The following is a 16,745-nucleotide window of genomic DNA, read 5'->3' as shown; positions in this document are numbered from 1 at the left end:
TAAATGTCAATACGACTCCCGCTTTAATGTGAATGACAACATAGCAATGGAGAGAAATGCAAGGAATCCTTTATATTTTCAGTAGTCCACTTAGAATATTGCGATCTTTCACGCAAAGCCTTTTAATAAACATCAAAAAGCTGGAGAAATTAGCATGACTCACTGATCAAACCAGTTGCATCTTAGATGGCCTTCAATGTTAATTTGACCTTGTGTTTAATTACTGTGGAATACTGCAACCGATACATCCTAGGATCAGAATTGGCATGTACATTGCAAAGCAAATGAACATTTTGGGTGAGGTGGATATGGCGATAGGAAATATTAAGCCTTGTAAGGTTTTGTTTTAGATAGTTGTATAAAGATATGAAATGATATGGTGAGAATACTTAGTAACTTTGTCTGTTCAGTTTGCAGTTTGATCCAGCACCACGCAGAGGGGAACCTCATGTTACTCGCCGTACTCCAGACTACTTCCTGTAGAGATTTTACACTTGTACAGTATTGCCATGAACCATATTTTGACCTTAAGAACATGGGAAGAGCAACAGTAACTTCAACGTGTCAGAAAATAGTTTAACATTCATAAACTGACTGTTTTCACATGGACCAAAAGATGTGCCATATTAGAATGCAAAGCCGCCTCAACAGCTGTGACCTCCTTAGGAAGAACCAGTCCATTGCATGCTGAAGTGTGACATTGTTGGTCAGGAAAATAGTTTCTGGCACAGCACTATTTGTAGTTACTTTTGCTTTCTCAAAGACTGCAACAGTTAAGATGTAAACATTAACACCTCGTAAATACAATGAACTTTCCATTTAGGTATACTCGGCATGACTGTAGGTAAGGATAGCATCAGTAAATCATTGGAGCCTAGAGAACATTTTAAAATAAACATACAAGGCCTCCTCTTATGATTTGTTTTGTTTGTTTTCAGGGAATACTATTTAATTGTATTGGTTTCTGTCTCCACTCTGTTTATATTTTACTTTCCATCATTACTTGGAATTTCATTGTTCTTGTCTAGACTCAAAGTTGTTTTGAAAACAACTATTCTTTCTGTAACACAATGTTACTGTAGAAGTTCTGCAGTATTTTTTCATAATAAACTTGTGAACAAAATCCTTGGGGGGAAAATGAAATCTTTATCTGAATATCAACTGATGGCCTAAATGGTCTTGTACCCCCGAACACTCAGAATGGCAAGTTCTTATAATGTTTAAACCCCAATTGAAAAACATACATTTTCTGCACAGTAGTGACCCACTTATTTCTTCCCTTCGGAATGTTCAGTGCTGCATCGTATGATTTTGAAGTAGGTCAGTTTAAAACTGGGCATAAGAATCCTTTTGAACAGAATGAAGTGCTTGTGTTGATATCTTGTGCTCTACAGAGTCACTCTTCCTTTAACAATCCTTGCATGATCCTTCAAAGTCTGATTTCCAGTTGATTTGTGGTTGTCTCATGATTTCTCAAGATCCTTCGTCCATTAAGTCTTCGCCACTATACCAAATGGATATGTTTGGCCAGCATAGTGATAAACAACATTTTGTCCTTATTGTAGACCAGAATAAGAAAGCTACGAAAGATGGAGCATACATGTTTTATTACTTGACAAAATGTTCTTAAATGTGGGTTCCCTTGTTATTTGAGTGCTGTGATGCAGTTTTGTTTACTGTAGTACCTGTATGTGGCAGAATGGTCCCTCCTTTTTAATTTGACTAGTAATTTGCTTCCTGATAATCTTACTTTCATATTGAGAAAGAACAAGTGTATCCTTGTGGGTAACTTGCAGGTGGTTTGGTTTCCCAAAATCAAAACCCATGTTTTATAGCTTTGGTGTTCATAGCATATAATCACATTTGCTTATGAAACAGTACTTTTATGTATTTTCATAAAACTCTTATTCTATTTTTAACATTCGAAATAACTTCAACATGCTTGTCAGGGTAGGGTTGAGATGGGGGGAGGGGGGGGAGATGTTGCACCAGAAAAGGCTGAGTAAGGGTGTAGATGTTAATGGGTCTTGTACTGCGCACTATCGCCACTTGCGTGATCTTGTGGCACTCTGGCGGATCTGCAATGGTAGGAGGGTTGCAGAGTTTGTTAATGGGGTTGAGAGGGAGAAGAGCAAAAGAGCTGATGTGCTGTTGGCAGCTTCAGTAAGGTGAAACCGGTCACTCAGTGGCAGTGCATACTCCTACGTCCCGTCTCCTTTCCTCCATACTTGTGGGACATCTCTCCGTCCTGTGGGACGGGACTGGAGCAGTTTGTAAAAAGCATCCACATTTTTTTTCAAAAATGTGTCCCTCTTTCCTGCGCGGGGCCCGGCACGCGGCCGTAACCCTGCCCACCTTGGCTCCGCCCCACGCATCGCCCATCAGTCCTTTTCTCCGCACGATCGGGGCCGGACGCACTTGCATCCTCAGACTTTCTTCCCTGTTTTCCCCTCTGGCTCTCGCTAGCGCTCGTTTACTAGTCTGTCTTTTAAACTAGATTTTCCAGACTGTTCATCGTGTCACCGTTGCTTCGCGAGAGCAACTCCCCATTCTCTTTTTTTCGAGGGTTTGGGTCCGGAACACCGTTTGAACTCCTGTTTTTATTGTGACTCCCTTTCGGTCCGGGCACATCGTCGGTTGGAGCAGTGGGAGGTGGTGTTCGGACGAACTTCTCATTTTCAGGCGTTCATCGACGAGAAGAAAAAACACCCGGTAAGTTCTTTACTTTTCAGAGCACCCCGGCCGGGGGATACCTTTCCGGGTTCCTCTCGGGCTGGGAGGGGCGTTGATCGCTCTGTTACCGGGGTTCGCCCTGAGGTGCCTGTCGGGCCTAATAATTCTACCAGAGTTTTCTCCGAGGGTCTCCGTAAGGGGCCTGTGTTCACCAGAGTACGTTCCGAGGCCCCTCCGGTGGGGCTGTTTGTAGACCCAGTTCTACTGAGTCATGGGGTACCAGAGCTTGCTCTGAGGCCGCTCTTTCGGCTTCCCTCAAACAAAACCGGGGTGCGCCCCGAGGTCTTGGCTGGTCTTGAGGTTACCGAACGGATGTTTGAGACCCGTGCAGATAAGGCTTCTACCGGGCCTAGGTCCGAGGTCCCTCGTACAGAGGCTAAGGCTACCAACAGTTCTCAGGGGCCGGGCAAGGCCCTGTCGGTGAAAGCGATTGCTCACCGTTCCCGCTCTTGTGGTGACACCAGATCTGTTGAGGGGGCAAAGAAGAAAGTTTCTTCTTTTACCGGCAGTGCCGAGGCCCTTCCTTCGAAGGCTCAGTTGGCGGTTGGTATGTTGCAGAAACATTCCAGGCCTCATTGTACCGGCTCTGCCAAGGTTCCTTATGTTAAGGCTAAAATTAAGACCCCTGACTGGGACCCCTGCCTCACTTCCTCACCTGCCTCAGTTCCCCTCAGATGAGGACAAAATGGCGGCCGTTCCCGCCACGACCACGGCGGCTATTTTAGGTACTACCCCGACAACTACGCCATCGGCCCCTGGTGTAGGGTTCGGTTCATTGGGTGAACCTAAGGTCCCTTATGCGCATCCTTACCGGCCGGTTTATGATTGGAACGCCCGGATGCCTCTTCCGCACAATGTTTCGTTGCCCGCGGGGGTGGCTCCCTTGATTTATGTGGATACGTCAGCGGAGGGGCCGGTGTGGCACCCTTCCCCGTTACGTCCCTGGATTTGTCCACCTCATGAGAGGCCTCCTCAGGTTCCGAACAATCTCCTGAGGATGCCTTTTTCAGTAAATTTCAAGCGCTTATGCGCACCGACCCCATGAGGGAATATTTCATAGGGCTTTTCAAGGAGATATGTCCACCTGTGCCTTCGGCTCCACCCGTTCCGGCGGTGGTCCTGCCGGCACCTCCCTTGCCCGTGGTGCCTCCCCCTGCGCTTCCGCCTTTGCCACCATTGTCCCCAGTGGACAAGGCAGTGCCTGACACGGCTCAGCAAGATCCTGACCTGTCAGATGACCCTCAAGGCGATCAGGACAACAAGGACCTTCCCTGCTCTATCCGAGCCTTTCATGACCGGGTACTGGACATGATGTTAGTGCGCGGTACAAATGTCCTTTAACGTTATCACCACCGTAGTTCCCCTGCTGCGGCTCTGTCCTGATCTGCGTCTGACTGGCATACAGGTTCCATACTCCTCTAGTCTCCGCCTCTAACATGCTCTCTCTTAGCTCCCCTTATCCTCCATTTAGGCTCTAGTGGCCAGTGCATCTGCCAAAGACAACCTCTCAGGTAGTGGGAAGATTGTCAATGTGTCGGTAATTCCACACCAATGTGGTACCTGGCGGTAATTAAATCAAGGGTCGGGCGAAAGTGTTGGTGGGATTGTCTGGGTTAGTTGACTCAGTCTTCGTGCGTGCCGCCTGTGTTCGTGTCTATCCAGTGTCACCCGTTCAGCTGCCGTGGGCTTTCCTCTCCCCGGTCAGGGTTGTCCGTGTCTTTTCGGTTTAGTTATCCTTTTTACCAGTTTCGTTTTTCAGGTTTAGTCTGTGGTGTTGTAGAGCCAGGTTTTTAGTGATTTCCTGAATTTTAAGTGATCTTCAGTGTTTCTTATTGCCTTTGGGATGATCCAGGTTTTTGTGGCTAAGTGGTAGAAAGAGGTGCCTCCAAGTTTTTTCTCGAGGTATGGTTTGAGTTACAGGTGGATTTCGTTGCTCGATCGGAGGGGTCTCGTTGGTTTGTAGACTGTTATTTTCTTTTGTAGGAATTCTGCTCCTTGTCCGCTGATTGCCCTGTGCGATCAGTGTAGGGTTTTTAGGGCTGAAGTGATGCGATCTCTTCTGGATAGTTTGAGGAGTAGTCTTGCTGCTGCATTTTGGATCCGTTGCAGTTTCTTCAGGAGGTATTCAGGTATTCCGAGGTAGAGGCTGTTTGCATAGTCTATTTTAGACATGATTAGGGCGACGATAGTGAGTGTTTTGTGCGCGAATGAGAGGAAAGGTAGAATTCTTCTTGCCGTCCGGAGGAGGAAAAAGCATTTCTTCACTGATGCATTTATTTGTGGCTCCAGGGTTAGGTAGTTGTCCATTAGGACTCCCAGATTTTTTAATACCTTCGATGGTGTTGGTGCGTTTCCCATTTCCGTAGGCCATATGATGGTGGTTTAGTTCTCTTGGTCTTTGGATACGATCATGATTTATCTTTCCTGAGTTGATTTTCAGGTTGTTGGCATCCATCCAGTCGAAGACTTCTTTTAGACAGTCGGTAAGGGGTGAATGGTCAGCATCGGTGTCTTTGATTTTGTAGATGATCTCAGTGTCATCTGCGTAGTTGTAACAGGTAATGTTGTATTTTTTTGAAGATTCTGATGACCGGAGTCGGGTAGATGTTGAAATATAGTGGAGATAGTGATGATCCTTGTGGTACTCCACAATCGTTTACTCGTGGAGTGGATTTCAAAGGTTTTATCCATACGGTTTCTGTTCTGTTAGGAATTATTTGGTCCAGCGTAGTGCTGTGTCTGTTATGCCTATGCTTTCTAGTCTTTTGGTCAGGGTGTTGTGGCTAACTGTGTCAAAGGCTGCGGAGTGGTCGAGCAGAATAAGGGCTGAAGTAGTGTTTGAGTCTGCGTTAGTTTTGAGGTCGTCCCAGATGGATAGTAGTGCTGTTTCCGTTCCTCTCGTTGGTCTGAAACCGATTTGAGCTTGGTCCAGCAGGTGGTGTTTTTCTACGTGTTCTTGGGTTAGTTTATATAGTAGGTTTCTATAAGTTTCGCTGGGTAGGGGATGTTAGAGATTGGCCTGTAGTTGGAAAGGTCATCTACGTCACCACTTGTGTTGAGGAGTGGCTGGATGTATGCTGATTTGAAGATCTTCGGTACAGTCCCTGTTGATAGTGATCGATTTAGAAGGTTTCTGTAATGTTCTGCTGGAGATTGATTTGTAGATGTCTGGGGGACATGGGTCCATGGGTGATCCCGCTTTCTTGCTTCGTTTAACCAGCATTGCGAATGCCTCTGCTGATATTTCAGGAAAGCTTTGTGTTGTGGTTCCGAGTTGGGTTTGTTGGGTTGTATGTTGTGGTTGGTTGGTCGCTTTTGTATGGTTTGACGATGTCGTTTTTTTTTTTTTTTTTTAAAGTGATCTGCCAGGTCGTTGCATAGTTTTTCTGAGGGGGTTGGGGTGTTATCACAGCCTGGTGGGTTTCTCATTTCTTCAATGATGCTAAACATTTATTTTTGTGTGTTGGCGGCATTGTTGATTCTGTCACCGTAATGTCATTTCTTTGCCTTTTGAATTTCATTCTTGTATGCACGGATTTGTTTCTGGTTTTTTTTTTTTTTTTTTTCTGGGTTGTGTTCTTTCCTCCATTCCAATTCCATCTTTCTGTTTTCCTTTTTCATGTCGTTTAATAGTGGGGTGAACCATTTTGCCATTGCGCTTTTTTTTTTTTTTTTTTTTTTTTTTTTTGATGGGATGAACGGTTTTTCCGGGGCGATCTTATCTATCGTATCTGCAATCCATTTGTGCAGTATCTCTACTTTGCCGTCTAGGTCAGCTAGCTCTAGTTCTGTAGTTGAGGGTTTCGTTAATTCCAGTTGTTCAAATAGGTTCCATTTTTTTATTTTTTTGACGTGCTTCCAGTTTCTTTTGGTGGTGGTTGTGAGTTTCGGGTATTGGATGTAGGCTTGGGTAGGCAGAGTGATCACGAATGGGATGATGAGATGGTCGCTCCATAGTATTTGTGCCGTGGTGATGAGTTTTTCTTCGGCGAAAATTGCGTCTAGGGTGTGACCTGCCGAGTGCGTTGCTCCTTTGACTAGTTGTCGTGAGTTTTGGGAGTTGGTGTGGCTGTCGTCAAACCAGATGTTGAAGTTCCCCAGGATGATTAGGTGTTCGTGGTTGATGGCTAAATTGGTGATGGCTTCAATGAAGTTATCGACGAATGTTGCATCATATGTTGGTGGTCTGTATACCAGGATGAATGTGATGTTGTTTTTGAGCTCGCTGTTAGGTGTATTACCATGATTTCGCAGTTGAGGATGTTGAGTGGTTTGTCAGTTTTTATTTTCAGGTGTTCTTTGAATGCTATAGAAATACCTCCTCCTTTTTTGTTTTTTCTGTTTAATTGTAGGCATTTGAAGTCTGTCGGAAGGCAGCTTTGGAGTGTGATTTTGTAGTTGTCGTCCAGCCATGTTTCTGTGATGAACAGGATGTCAATGCCGTTGTCGTCGAGTAGGTCGAAGATCTGAGTGTTTTGACATGGATCTTGTGTTTATTAGATTGCAGTGAAGTTTGGAGGTTTGGTTTGGGTTTTGGCGTGGTCATCTTCCGCTCGGTGCTGAGGTTTCCTTCTTGGTCGGTCACTTGTTGGGCTGCGAAGTTTGGGGTGTCAGCGTCTTCGAAGAGTTCTTCTAGGTTTTGTCTTGGGTTTTTTGTGTTTTCATCGGGTTTGTCTTCCGGGGGTTGTGGTTGATTGGAAGTTCCTGTTGCTTTGGTGAAGTAGGGGGTTGTTGGGTCGGTCGTCTGTTTGTTTTGGTCAGCCTTCTACTTGCTTGTGTTAGGTTGATTGATGTTGCTGCTTCTGATGTTGGGTTGGATTGCCGTGGTTGCCATTTGTCTGCTAGGTATGGAGTGAGGTAGAGGAATTTTTCTCTTCTCAGAGTTCCTTCGGTTTGTGTTCCTGCCTGTGGGAGTCCAGTCTATGGTTGTTCTAGGTTGCTGTTGATGAGTTTTAGATGTTCCGGTGCCCGAGGCACCTGCTCCGCAGGAGGGCGTGCTTTCTGGGGCGTTCACCTTGTCTCCTTTGGAGCGTACCGGCCTGTTCTTGTAGAAGGATGTTCTGGCTGAGGTCCGAAGAGTTTGGGAAAAGCCACACTCAGGACTTTTTGTCAATAAAAAGATTGACACGAGGTACAGGCTGCATACTTCGGAAGAAGTGGCTTTGTCGTCTTGTCTGCCTTCCTCCCTCCTCCACAGTGGTGGCTGCAGCTACGTTGCAATCCAGGCCTGCAGCATCCTCCTCCGCAACAGCTACTCGGGTCTTGGGAAAAGAGGACAAGCTCCTGGACTTCCTTGGGAGGAAAATCTTTGCCAATTCGGCCTTGCAGTTCAGGCAGGCCAATGCAGAATTGATTTTGGCGGAAGCTAACATGCGGATGTGGAAAGGTCTGTCTGAGTTTGAGGAGCACATTCCGGTCGAAGTTGGAAGATTTCAGAGGGGGCCTTTCCGATGCCAGGGTCTTGGCCCAGGATCTCCTGGAGGCTGTGGCTCATCACGTAGACACCTCGGCTCGGGGCCTTATGCTTGGGGTTGATACCTCGCGGCAAGCATGGCTGCATGCCACTAAGTTTTCGAAGGAAGTGCAAGACAAAGTTCTGGACCTGCCATTCGATGGTAAGGAGCTTTTTCACTCTTCTACTGATGTAGAGCTCACCAGAACCAAAGATAGCACTCGGACGGCTAAATCATTGTCTGTTCTGGTTAAAGCCCCTTTCAAGTCTCAAAGACCATTGTCGCAAAGTCGACCTTCCTCTGGTTTTAGGGGCTTCCTCGACTGCAAATCTCGCAGAGTGGATACTCCTGCGGGGAATAACTGCCATAGACAACAGCATACGCGGTTTTTCTCCCACTCCTCAGCCTCCTCATCAGGTTCAGGTGGCACCGCCTCCGATAAGCCTGCCAAATGAAGGTTTTCCAAGCTTGCACGAGACCCCGGTGGGAGGACGCATTGCGTCTCATTGGGAGGCGTGGCAGACCATCACAGAAGACGGATGGGTCTTGTCAGTCGCTCGAGCGGGCTTCCGCTTACCTTTGCCCCCTGCCCCACCCCTCAACCCTCCTTTTCAGCTGTCAGGCTCACCCTCCCTCAGGGCCAAGGTTCAGAAACTTCTGCACCTCAGAGTTGTGGAACCCATTCCCCTTGGGGAGCGAGGGGAGGGTTTTTATTCCTGGCTTTTTACGGTGCTCAAACCTAACCAGGCTGGCCTGCGCACCATCCTAGACCTTTCCCAGTTCAATCTTTTCCTACCCCCAAGAGAAATTCAAGATGATCACGCCCAGCCAGATTCGCTCCTCTTTGCAGATGGGCGATTGGCTCAGCGTGGTGGATCTTCAGGATGGGTACATGCATATCGTGATTTGGAATCCTCACAGGAGATACCTCCGCTTCTCTTTGGGAGAGGAGCACTTCCAGTTTCGGGTGCTTCCTTTTGGCCTCTGTTTGGCGCTGCGTGTCTTCACGAAGATGTCGGTGATTGTGGCCTATCTTCGTCTCCAGGGTATCCATGTGTATCCCTATTTGGACGACTGGCTCCTCTGCAGCCCTTGTCTGTTGACAGCAGTGGGCAACCTCCAGTGTCTCCTTCAGCTCCTGTTCCATCTTGGGTTGTCGGTGAACTGGCGGAAATCCTCTGACAGTCTCACAGGACCTGACTTTCCTGGGTTTTCGTTGGAACACGATCGACTGCCGAGTGTATCTGACTGGGGACAGAATGGCGGATCTGTTGGCCACGTGTCAGATGTTTGCGCAGTCGGAGAGCATGCCGGCCTGGTGGTTCCGGAGGCTTCTGGGTCTCATGACCTCATGTGTACTGGCTCTTCCTCTTGCTCGTCTCAAGATGAGACAGACCCAGATGGCTCTTTGGAGTTCCTGGCGTCAGGCTGTGGACCCGGATTCCAAGCGGATAATGATTCCGGATTCCATGAGAGTGGACCTGGACTGGTGGTCGTCTCTCAGCAACCTGTCGGTGGGCGCAGGGTTTCAGGACCCAGCCCCCATGGTGACGATCACGGCGGACTCCTCCCTTTTGGGGTGCGGTGCGACGTTAGATCTTCAAGACTCTGACCTCTGGTCGCCTCAGGACAAGCTCCTGCACATAAATCATTTGGAGCTTCTGGCGATTTTTTTTTTTTTTTGGCGCTCAAGACGTTCAGACCGCTCATTGTCAACAAGGTGGTCGGCATAAGAAAGGACTATGTGGTATCAATGTATTACATAAACAAGCAAGGGGGAACGAAGTCTCCCCCTCTCGTGGACCTGTCCATCCAGATTTGGGAGTGGGCTGTGCTTCATGGGGTCTGGCTGCTTGCAGTGCACATCCCGGGCCAGCTGAATGTCACTGCGGATGCCCTCAGCCGGCGGACAGTGGTCAGCTACGAGTCGGAGTTGAAGGCGGAGATCCTCATGGATTTTCTCGCGTTGGGGCACACCGGAGGTGGACCTCTTCGCCACAGCGGTAAACAAGAAGCTTCCTCAGTACGCCTCCAGAAGGGGGCTGGGAGCCTCCTCTCAGGGACGCTCTCGAGATTCCATGGCACAACATGAGAGCTTTCGCCTTCCCGCTTCTTCCCCTAGTTCATCGAGCAATTTGGAAGTTGAAGAGCTCTGTCAACTATTCTCTTCTACTGATGGCTCTGTGGTGGCCGGCCAGGTTTTGGTTTTCAGAACTTCAACACCTGTCGGTGTATCTGCCGATCAGGTTACCAGTAACTCCCGATCTTCTTCACCAAGGGGAACAACAGATGTGGCACCCCTCCCCACAATCGCTCAACTTGATGGTATGGTGCCTGAGTTCAAGTCTCTAGAGCGTTTGGGCTTGTCTGCGGATAACATGCGCATTATCCAGGTTAGCCAGGAAACCCTCGACCAGATCCCAATACAAGAGTAAATGGCTCAGGTTCTGTCATTGGTGTTTGGAGAAAGAATTGGACCCGAGGGTGGCAATGATTGACACGGTGCTGTCCTTAGTATCCTCCCTAGCAGAGTCGGGGGGGGGGGGGGTTCATGTTCTGTCTTGCAGGACTTATCTCTCAGCGGTTTCTGCTTACCTCTCTACAGACCGGTGTTCTTATTCTTTAACTAACCTGGTGGTGAAGAGACATTTTGCTGGCTTGACACGCATCTACCCTCCGGTTCGTAGTCCGCACCCATCTTGGGACCTAAATGTAGTCCTGACGGCGCTGTGCCATAAACCCTTTGAGCCAATGGCTACGGTTGACCTCAAGTACGTGTCCTGGAAAGTGTCTCTTCTGGTCGCCGTTACGTCAGCGAGGAGAGTGAGTGAGCTCCAGGCATTGTCGGTGGAGCATCCTTTCTTGGTCTTTCACAAGGGCAAGGTAGTCCTTCGGGTGAATCCAGCTTTCCTACCAAAGGTAGTGACCGAGTTCCATCTGAATCAGTCGATTTCCCTTACGGTCTTTTTTCCAAACCCTGCCTCGGAGGCGGAAAGGGTTCTACACTGCCTGGATGTCCGAAGAGCTCTTAAGTTCTACCTGGACAGGACTTCCGAGCTTCGGAGTTCTTCCCAACTTTTTGTGACCTTCAGTAACCCTCAGGGCAGGCCGGCGTCTAAAGCATCTATTTCCAGATGGATTGCCGTCTATATCACAGAGTCACCGTCCAAAAGCTGAAACCTCCTAAAGGTATCCATGCACACCTGGTGCGGGGCAAGGCAGCCGCGGTTGCTTTTCAGAAGTATGTTCCCTGGGAGTCCATCGCTAAGGCGGCTACTTGGGCCTCCCCATCTGCTTTATGTAAGCATTACTGCCTCGATATGAGCTCTAGAGCTGACGCTCAGTTTGGTCAGGCTGCGCTAAAGAACCTATTTCAGTAAGGGGTATTTCCATCCACCCATATTTCCTGTAAGGAGTGCTTGGGAATCTCCCACAAGTATGCAGGAAAGGGGACGGGACGTAGGAGTAGTACCAGGTTACTCACCGTAGTGACCACCTTACTCCTAGTCCATCGTCCCCTTTCCTCCATACGCCCGCCCGCCGTCCCCTCTAATAAGGTTCCTCTGTTATTGCTAATGGGTCTTGGACTCTGCGATAGAAAAGGACTGATGGGCGATGCGTGGGGCGCAGCCAAGGTGGGCGGGGTTACGGCCGCATGCCGGGCCCCGCACTGGAAAGAGGGACACATTTTTGAAAAAAATGTGGATGCTTTTTACAAAGTGCTCTGGTCCCGTCCCACAGGACGGAGAGATGTCCCACAAGTATGGAGGAAAGGGGACTAGGAGTAAGGTGGTCACTACGGTGAGTGACATGGTAATTTTCTATTGGTAGCGGTCATGTTTGAAGTGTGTATGTGTATGCTTTGTTTTATGTTGGGTGTTGAGGTTTTTGTGGTGCAGTAGTGGTATGGCTGTGTTTAGTTCAGTGTTTGAGGGTGTGTATGGAGAAGGTGAGTTTTTTTTTTTTTTTTTTTTTTTTTTTTTTATGTACCGTTGGTTATTTGCAATGTTTTTCCAACATTCCCTCTAAATGTGATACATTTTCCATCTCCAACCATTTGGTTCTAGTGCAAGGCATGTATCCTCCCTCTCATACCGCCCCACCGACCGTCCCCCCGCACCTCCCCCTGTCAAACGCCCACCAATTCATCGAGGAGATATACTTTCCCTGTCCCCGGCATTCAATTCTAGGACAGCACTTTATGTCCCCAACCAATCCCTCTAGGTGCAATGCATTTTTCACCCCTGGCAGTCCATCTAAGTACAATAAATCTCCTGCCTCTAACTTTCATGGAAGCGAGACACTCTTCCCACCCTCAACACTCCATCCAAATGCGACACACTTCTCTTCTCCAGCATCCCATCCACCTGAGATGCATCTCCCATCCCACGCAGTCCATCCCTGTATGACAAACTCGTCACCCCTTAAAAAATCCATCTGGGTAAGATCCATATCCTCCCTCCAGTCTATAGTCTATCGAGGCTCGATGTATTTCAATGGATTGCCTTTCTCCCACAGATTCCTCATTAAATAGCTACCCACTTCCAGCCTCAGCTGCTGGGGGAAAAAAGTTGACAGGGGGCATAGTGGGCCTTGACTTGGCTGCTGATTGACCTGTCTTGACTCTGTGCTCTATCGTTGGCTGCTGATATGTCGGGCGTCTTACATCTACTGCGTCACTACGCCCTGTACCTTGGTTCCTTTTTTCCCACACGCTGCTTGTGAGGAACACTGTGATCCTTCAGTCATATGTTTTTTCACTCAGCGTTTGTTGAATACTGTCACGCAAGCGACCATGTCCATGCCCCGGATCTCTGGTTTCAAGCGCTGCACAGACTGTGTCTCTAAAATGTCAGTGAACGACTCGCATGATAGGAGTGGTGCCTTGGCACGGGTCATGACACTGAGTTGTTAGTCTTACGGCAAGATGAATCCAAGTGGGATCATGTGGTGAAGCTTGCTTTAAGCTGATCGTCCTCCAAGTCACCAGCACGGTCGACCGTTTGGTCCTCGGAGGCTGAACCGTAAGGGCTTACCCTGGAGGAGAAGGAAGATGGGCATCGACAGAAGACCAAGAAGTGGTCCAATACCCGGAGCCAGTCCTCAACTCCATCTCACAAGAAGAGACTCCAAAAACACTGGCGCAAATCAAACTCTTCTTCCGAATGCAGTATGATGTTAGGCAGATGTCCAGGGCCGAATGGGAGTCCCAGATGTATGAGAAGTTCAAAAAGGCAGCTGTGGGTGCGACATGCCCTCCAATACATCAGGCACTGATAGCTTCAGCAGCGCCGGCCCCATAGCGAAACAAATTTTGTCTGCATCGGCAGAGCCTTCAGGCTCGGCGCCAAACTCTACAGCCCCCAATGGCAGGACCTTCTTGTGCGTCGCTAACGCAGATTATCGTTGCACCATCAGTGCCCAAAATCTTGACTGAGCTGACCGCTAAGCCATCAATGCCAACTGCTAATCCATCGGCATTGAGCAGTCTTTGGCACCGAAATATAGGTGACATTTTCGGCTCTATGGCAAATATTTTCATACCGATGATCAAGGCGAGGTTGACCCAATTTACTCGGGCACCTGGTGGTACCGACTATTTTGATGACCAGGCGGACCTGATGGTCTTGGCTGAGGGTCTGCACAATGCAAGCGGACGGGACACTTTTCTGGACATCGAAATGCAAGAGTCCCATACCAATGTAAAATTCAGGGCTCTAGTTGATAGGCTAGTGATTACCCTGGGGTTAAACACTCCAGCTCAGCCAGTCCAATGTTATGACCTTGCAGACATCACTGATGAGGATCCTGTCACAGAAAGGGCTACGCCTTTCAGCACAGCGATCGTTGGGCCCATTGCCACCTTATGGCTGTGTCCTTGCACCATACTGCTGGTGAACTCTGACCTTACCAAAAAATATAGGCCAGCAAGGGGGACATCCCCTCATGTCTCTCCTCTCACCCAACACCGGAAGGATTGATCGTACAGACGGCCACAGCGTCCACAAGGCCTGCCACTTTTTCATCCAATTTGCCAACAGATGGGAGGGCAAGAAAGAATATGCCCTAGCCAAGAAAAGATTTTCCTCTAGGGCATGGCTTTAAAGGGAACCAACGTCTCCTGTGGCTTTGCTAACTACTCTTTCGACTTATGGAAGGTGGTTGAGCCTGAGGTGGTGGCCCAGTACATCCCTGATGGGGAGATGCGGAAGGTTTCCTGCAGTTAGTGGACGACGGAAAGGAGGTGGCCAGACAGTCTTTGCAGACGGGGCTGCACGTGGCAGGCTGTTGGACGGTCAATGGACTCGGCTATAGTTCTCATGAGGTAGGCCTACCTGTACTCCTCAGGGTTCTCTCACAATGTCAAGAATAAGCTTCTCGACATTGCTTTTGATGGGGAAAATCTCTTGGGCCCAAAGTCCAATGGCTCTTGGAGAAGTCCAAGCTTGCCGCACAGTTGCTCGGACTAGCTGTGCAGCAGCCAGCCAAACCTGTCATTAGTTTCTCTTTGAGAGGCAGAGGCAATAGGTGCTACGTCGCCTACGGCAGGAAGCTCCGCTCCTGCAAGTCGGGCAGGCACAGAGGCGTTTCCCGTGCTCCTGAAGGGGCTGGGACACCTCTATAGGCCAGCAGACTGCACCAGCAGCGGGTGTGGGATCTCTGCCCTCAAAGCCACTTTGATTTCTCTTCCCACGATTCCCTGTTTGGAGGATGGTTGACGGAGCATTGGGCCCACTGGCAGGAGATTACCTCTGTTACCTGAGCTCGGCAGCTCATGCGGTGCAGTTATGGTCTGCCTTTTTTTTTTTTTTTTTTTTTTTTTTTTTTACAAAGGCCCCCGGACAGGCCTTGCCCCCTCCTTGTCGACCATAGCAGGAGCTCCAGGATGAACTGCAAGCCCTGCTGCGGAAGGGTCCCAGCCATGGAAGAGGTACCGCCCGAGCAGAGAGGGTCAGGCTGGTATCGCCATTATTTCCTAGTATCCCACAAGGGGGAAGGTCTGTCGTATCCTGGACCTCAGAGCTTTGAACAAATTCCTGAGGAAGGACTCCATGAGCACCGGAGCAGGAGATCATGCGCATGGGGCCAAGCCCCTACTGCATCGGTCCAGCCCCTGGCCAGCGTGCAGAAAAGTGGGGCCGCTCCATCCCTGCATGCTAACATTACCCCAACTAACCTGCGCTTTGACCATTGCTGGGTCCAAGGCACTAGTGCTATTAGCAGCGCCAAGACTATCATAGAAACTGTACTGCATCAACGGTTCACTCGTAGCTTGTACCCAGAGCGTTACACTAACCATGCACACCATAATGTTCACTGTTCTCAGCAAGCATTCTCATGTTGTGCAATAACTTGTGCTCAAGGCTCTCTCACATGGCTTTTTTGCTGCAGCCACTGCGCCACAGACCCAAAACAGCGCTTGGAGACCACTAAGGACACTCCATGCAGCCAGGTTTTCTTTCTTGAATACATATGCCATGTTCGTTTAAAGTGCCAGAATTGTGTACTGTTATAAGTGTTGCAGCAACGTTTCTTGGCAGCGTTAGGGAAACAATAGTCTGTGAAGAAACAGGTGGTAGTCCCAGTGAGGACTGTGGGGTGTGTGCAGTGTGTGCATGAGAGTAAGAGGCAGTAGCCTCAACAAGGAATGCAGGGGCGAAGATCATTAACTACCCCTTACCTACCCACAACCTCACCCTCTACCCAGTTTTCCTCATTCCCCCTTACCCATCCAACGAGAACCTAACCTTCCTTCCTCGCTGGGGTTGCGGAGGCCTGTGGTTTATACTAACTGCAGGTCCCAAAACCGTAGTAGGGGGCAAGAGGCTTGTGCTTCTCATGTGCAGGGCAACATAGTTCCTATCACTCGAGTTGCAGAACTGGCTGGTGTCCATAGATCTTCAGGGCGCTTAATTTCATGTGCCCCATACATCAGAAGCACAGGAAGTTGCTGAGATTCCTCATAGGAGACACACACTATCTGTTCAAGGTGCTCCCCTTTGGAATAACCTCTGCAGAGAGGGTCTTCACCAAGCTCATGGCAGAAGTCGCGGCTCATTTTAGGAGATCAGCATTCATGTGTTTCTGTACAAGGATTACTGGCTTATCTGAGGGAGTTCGGCGGAACAAGTCTTGTCCCATTTCGGGAACACCTATTCACTACTCAGCAGGCTGGGCTTCTCCCTGAACTTGGACAAGTCCCACACAACACCAGCTCGGAGGCTCCAGTTCATCAGAGCAGTCTTAGACACTTGGGCAGGTAAGTCTTTTCCTTCTGAGAAGTCGCCAGCGTTGCACAGATGGTACAACGTTCCAGAACCATGCCACCTTACCAGTGACTTCCTTCCTCTGCCTGTTATGTCTCATGGCAGCCTACATTTCTCTATTGCCAGAGGCCAGGCTGCAGAAGCGATCTTTGCAATGGCTCCTGAGAGTTCAGTGGTCCCAGTACTTTGACACTGTCACGATGCCCGCTCCCGGGGAGCCGGCTCAGGCCCTGCGTCCCCGAAAGCGGACATCAAGTCCCCGGGGAAGGTCCCAGCAACCCCTTATAGGGGC

The 16,745-nt window shown here is 49.0% G+C and overlaps 1 protein-coding gene across 2 annotated transcripts in view; it reads left to right on the top strand.

Moving 5' to 3' along the window:
• PPP2CA (protein phosphatase 2 catalytic subunit alpha) overlaps positions 1-1,123 on the top strand; it is a 197,814-nt gene extending 196,691 nt beyond the window's left edge. For both annotated transcript variants that reach the window (XM_069652553.1, XM_069652554.1), the window contains exon 7: positions 411-1,123. In XM_069652553.1, the coding sequence (XP_069508654.1) occupies positions 411-483 (73 nt within the window). In that variant the 3' untranslated portion in view covers positions 484-1,123. The remainder of the gene's footprint in view (positions 1-410) is intronic.
• The last annotated feature ends 15,622 nt before the right edge of the window (positions 1,124-16,745 follow it).

The sequence above is a fragment of the Ambystoma mexicanum genome, chromosome 3p (assembly GCF_040938575.1).
Source record: "Ambystoma mexicanum isolate Mex_15411 chromosome 3p, UKY_AmexF1_1, whole genome shotgun sequence".
Lineage (NCBI taxonomy): Eukaryota > Metazoa > Chordata > Amphibia > Caudata > Ambystomatidae > Ambystoma > Ambystoma mexicanum.
The sequence above is the reverse complement of the archived record's forward strand: the minus strand, read 5'-3'. Positions and strand labels throughout refer to the sequence as shown.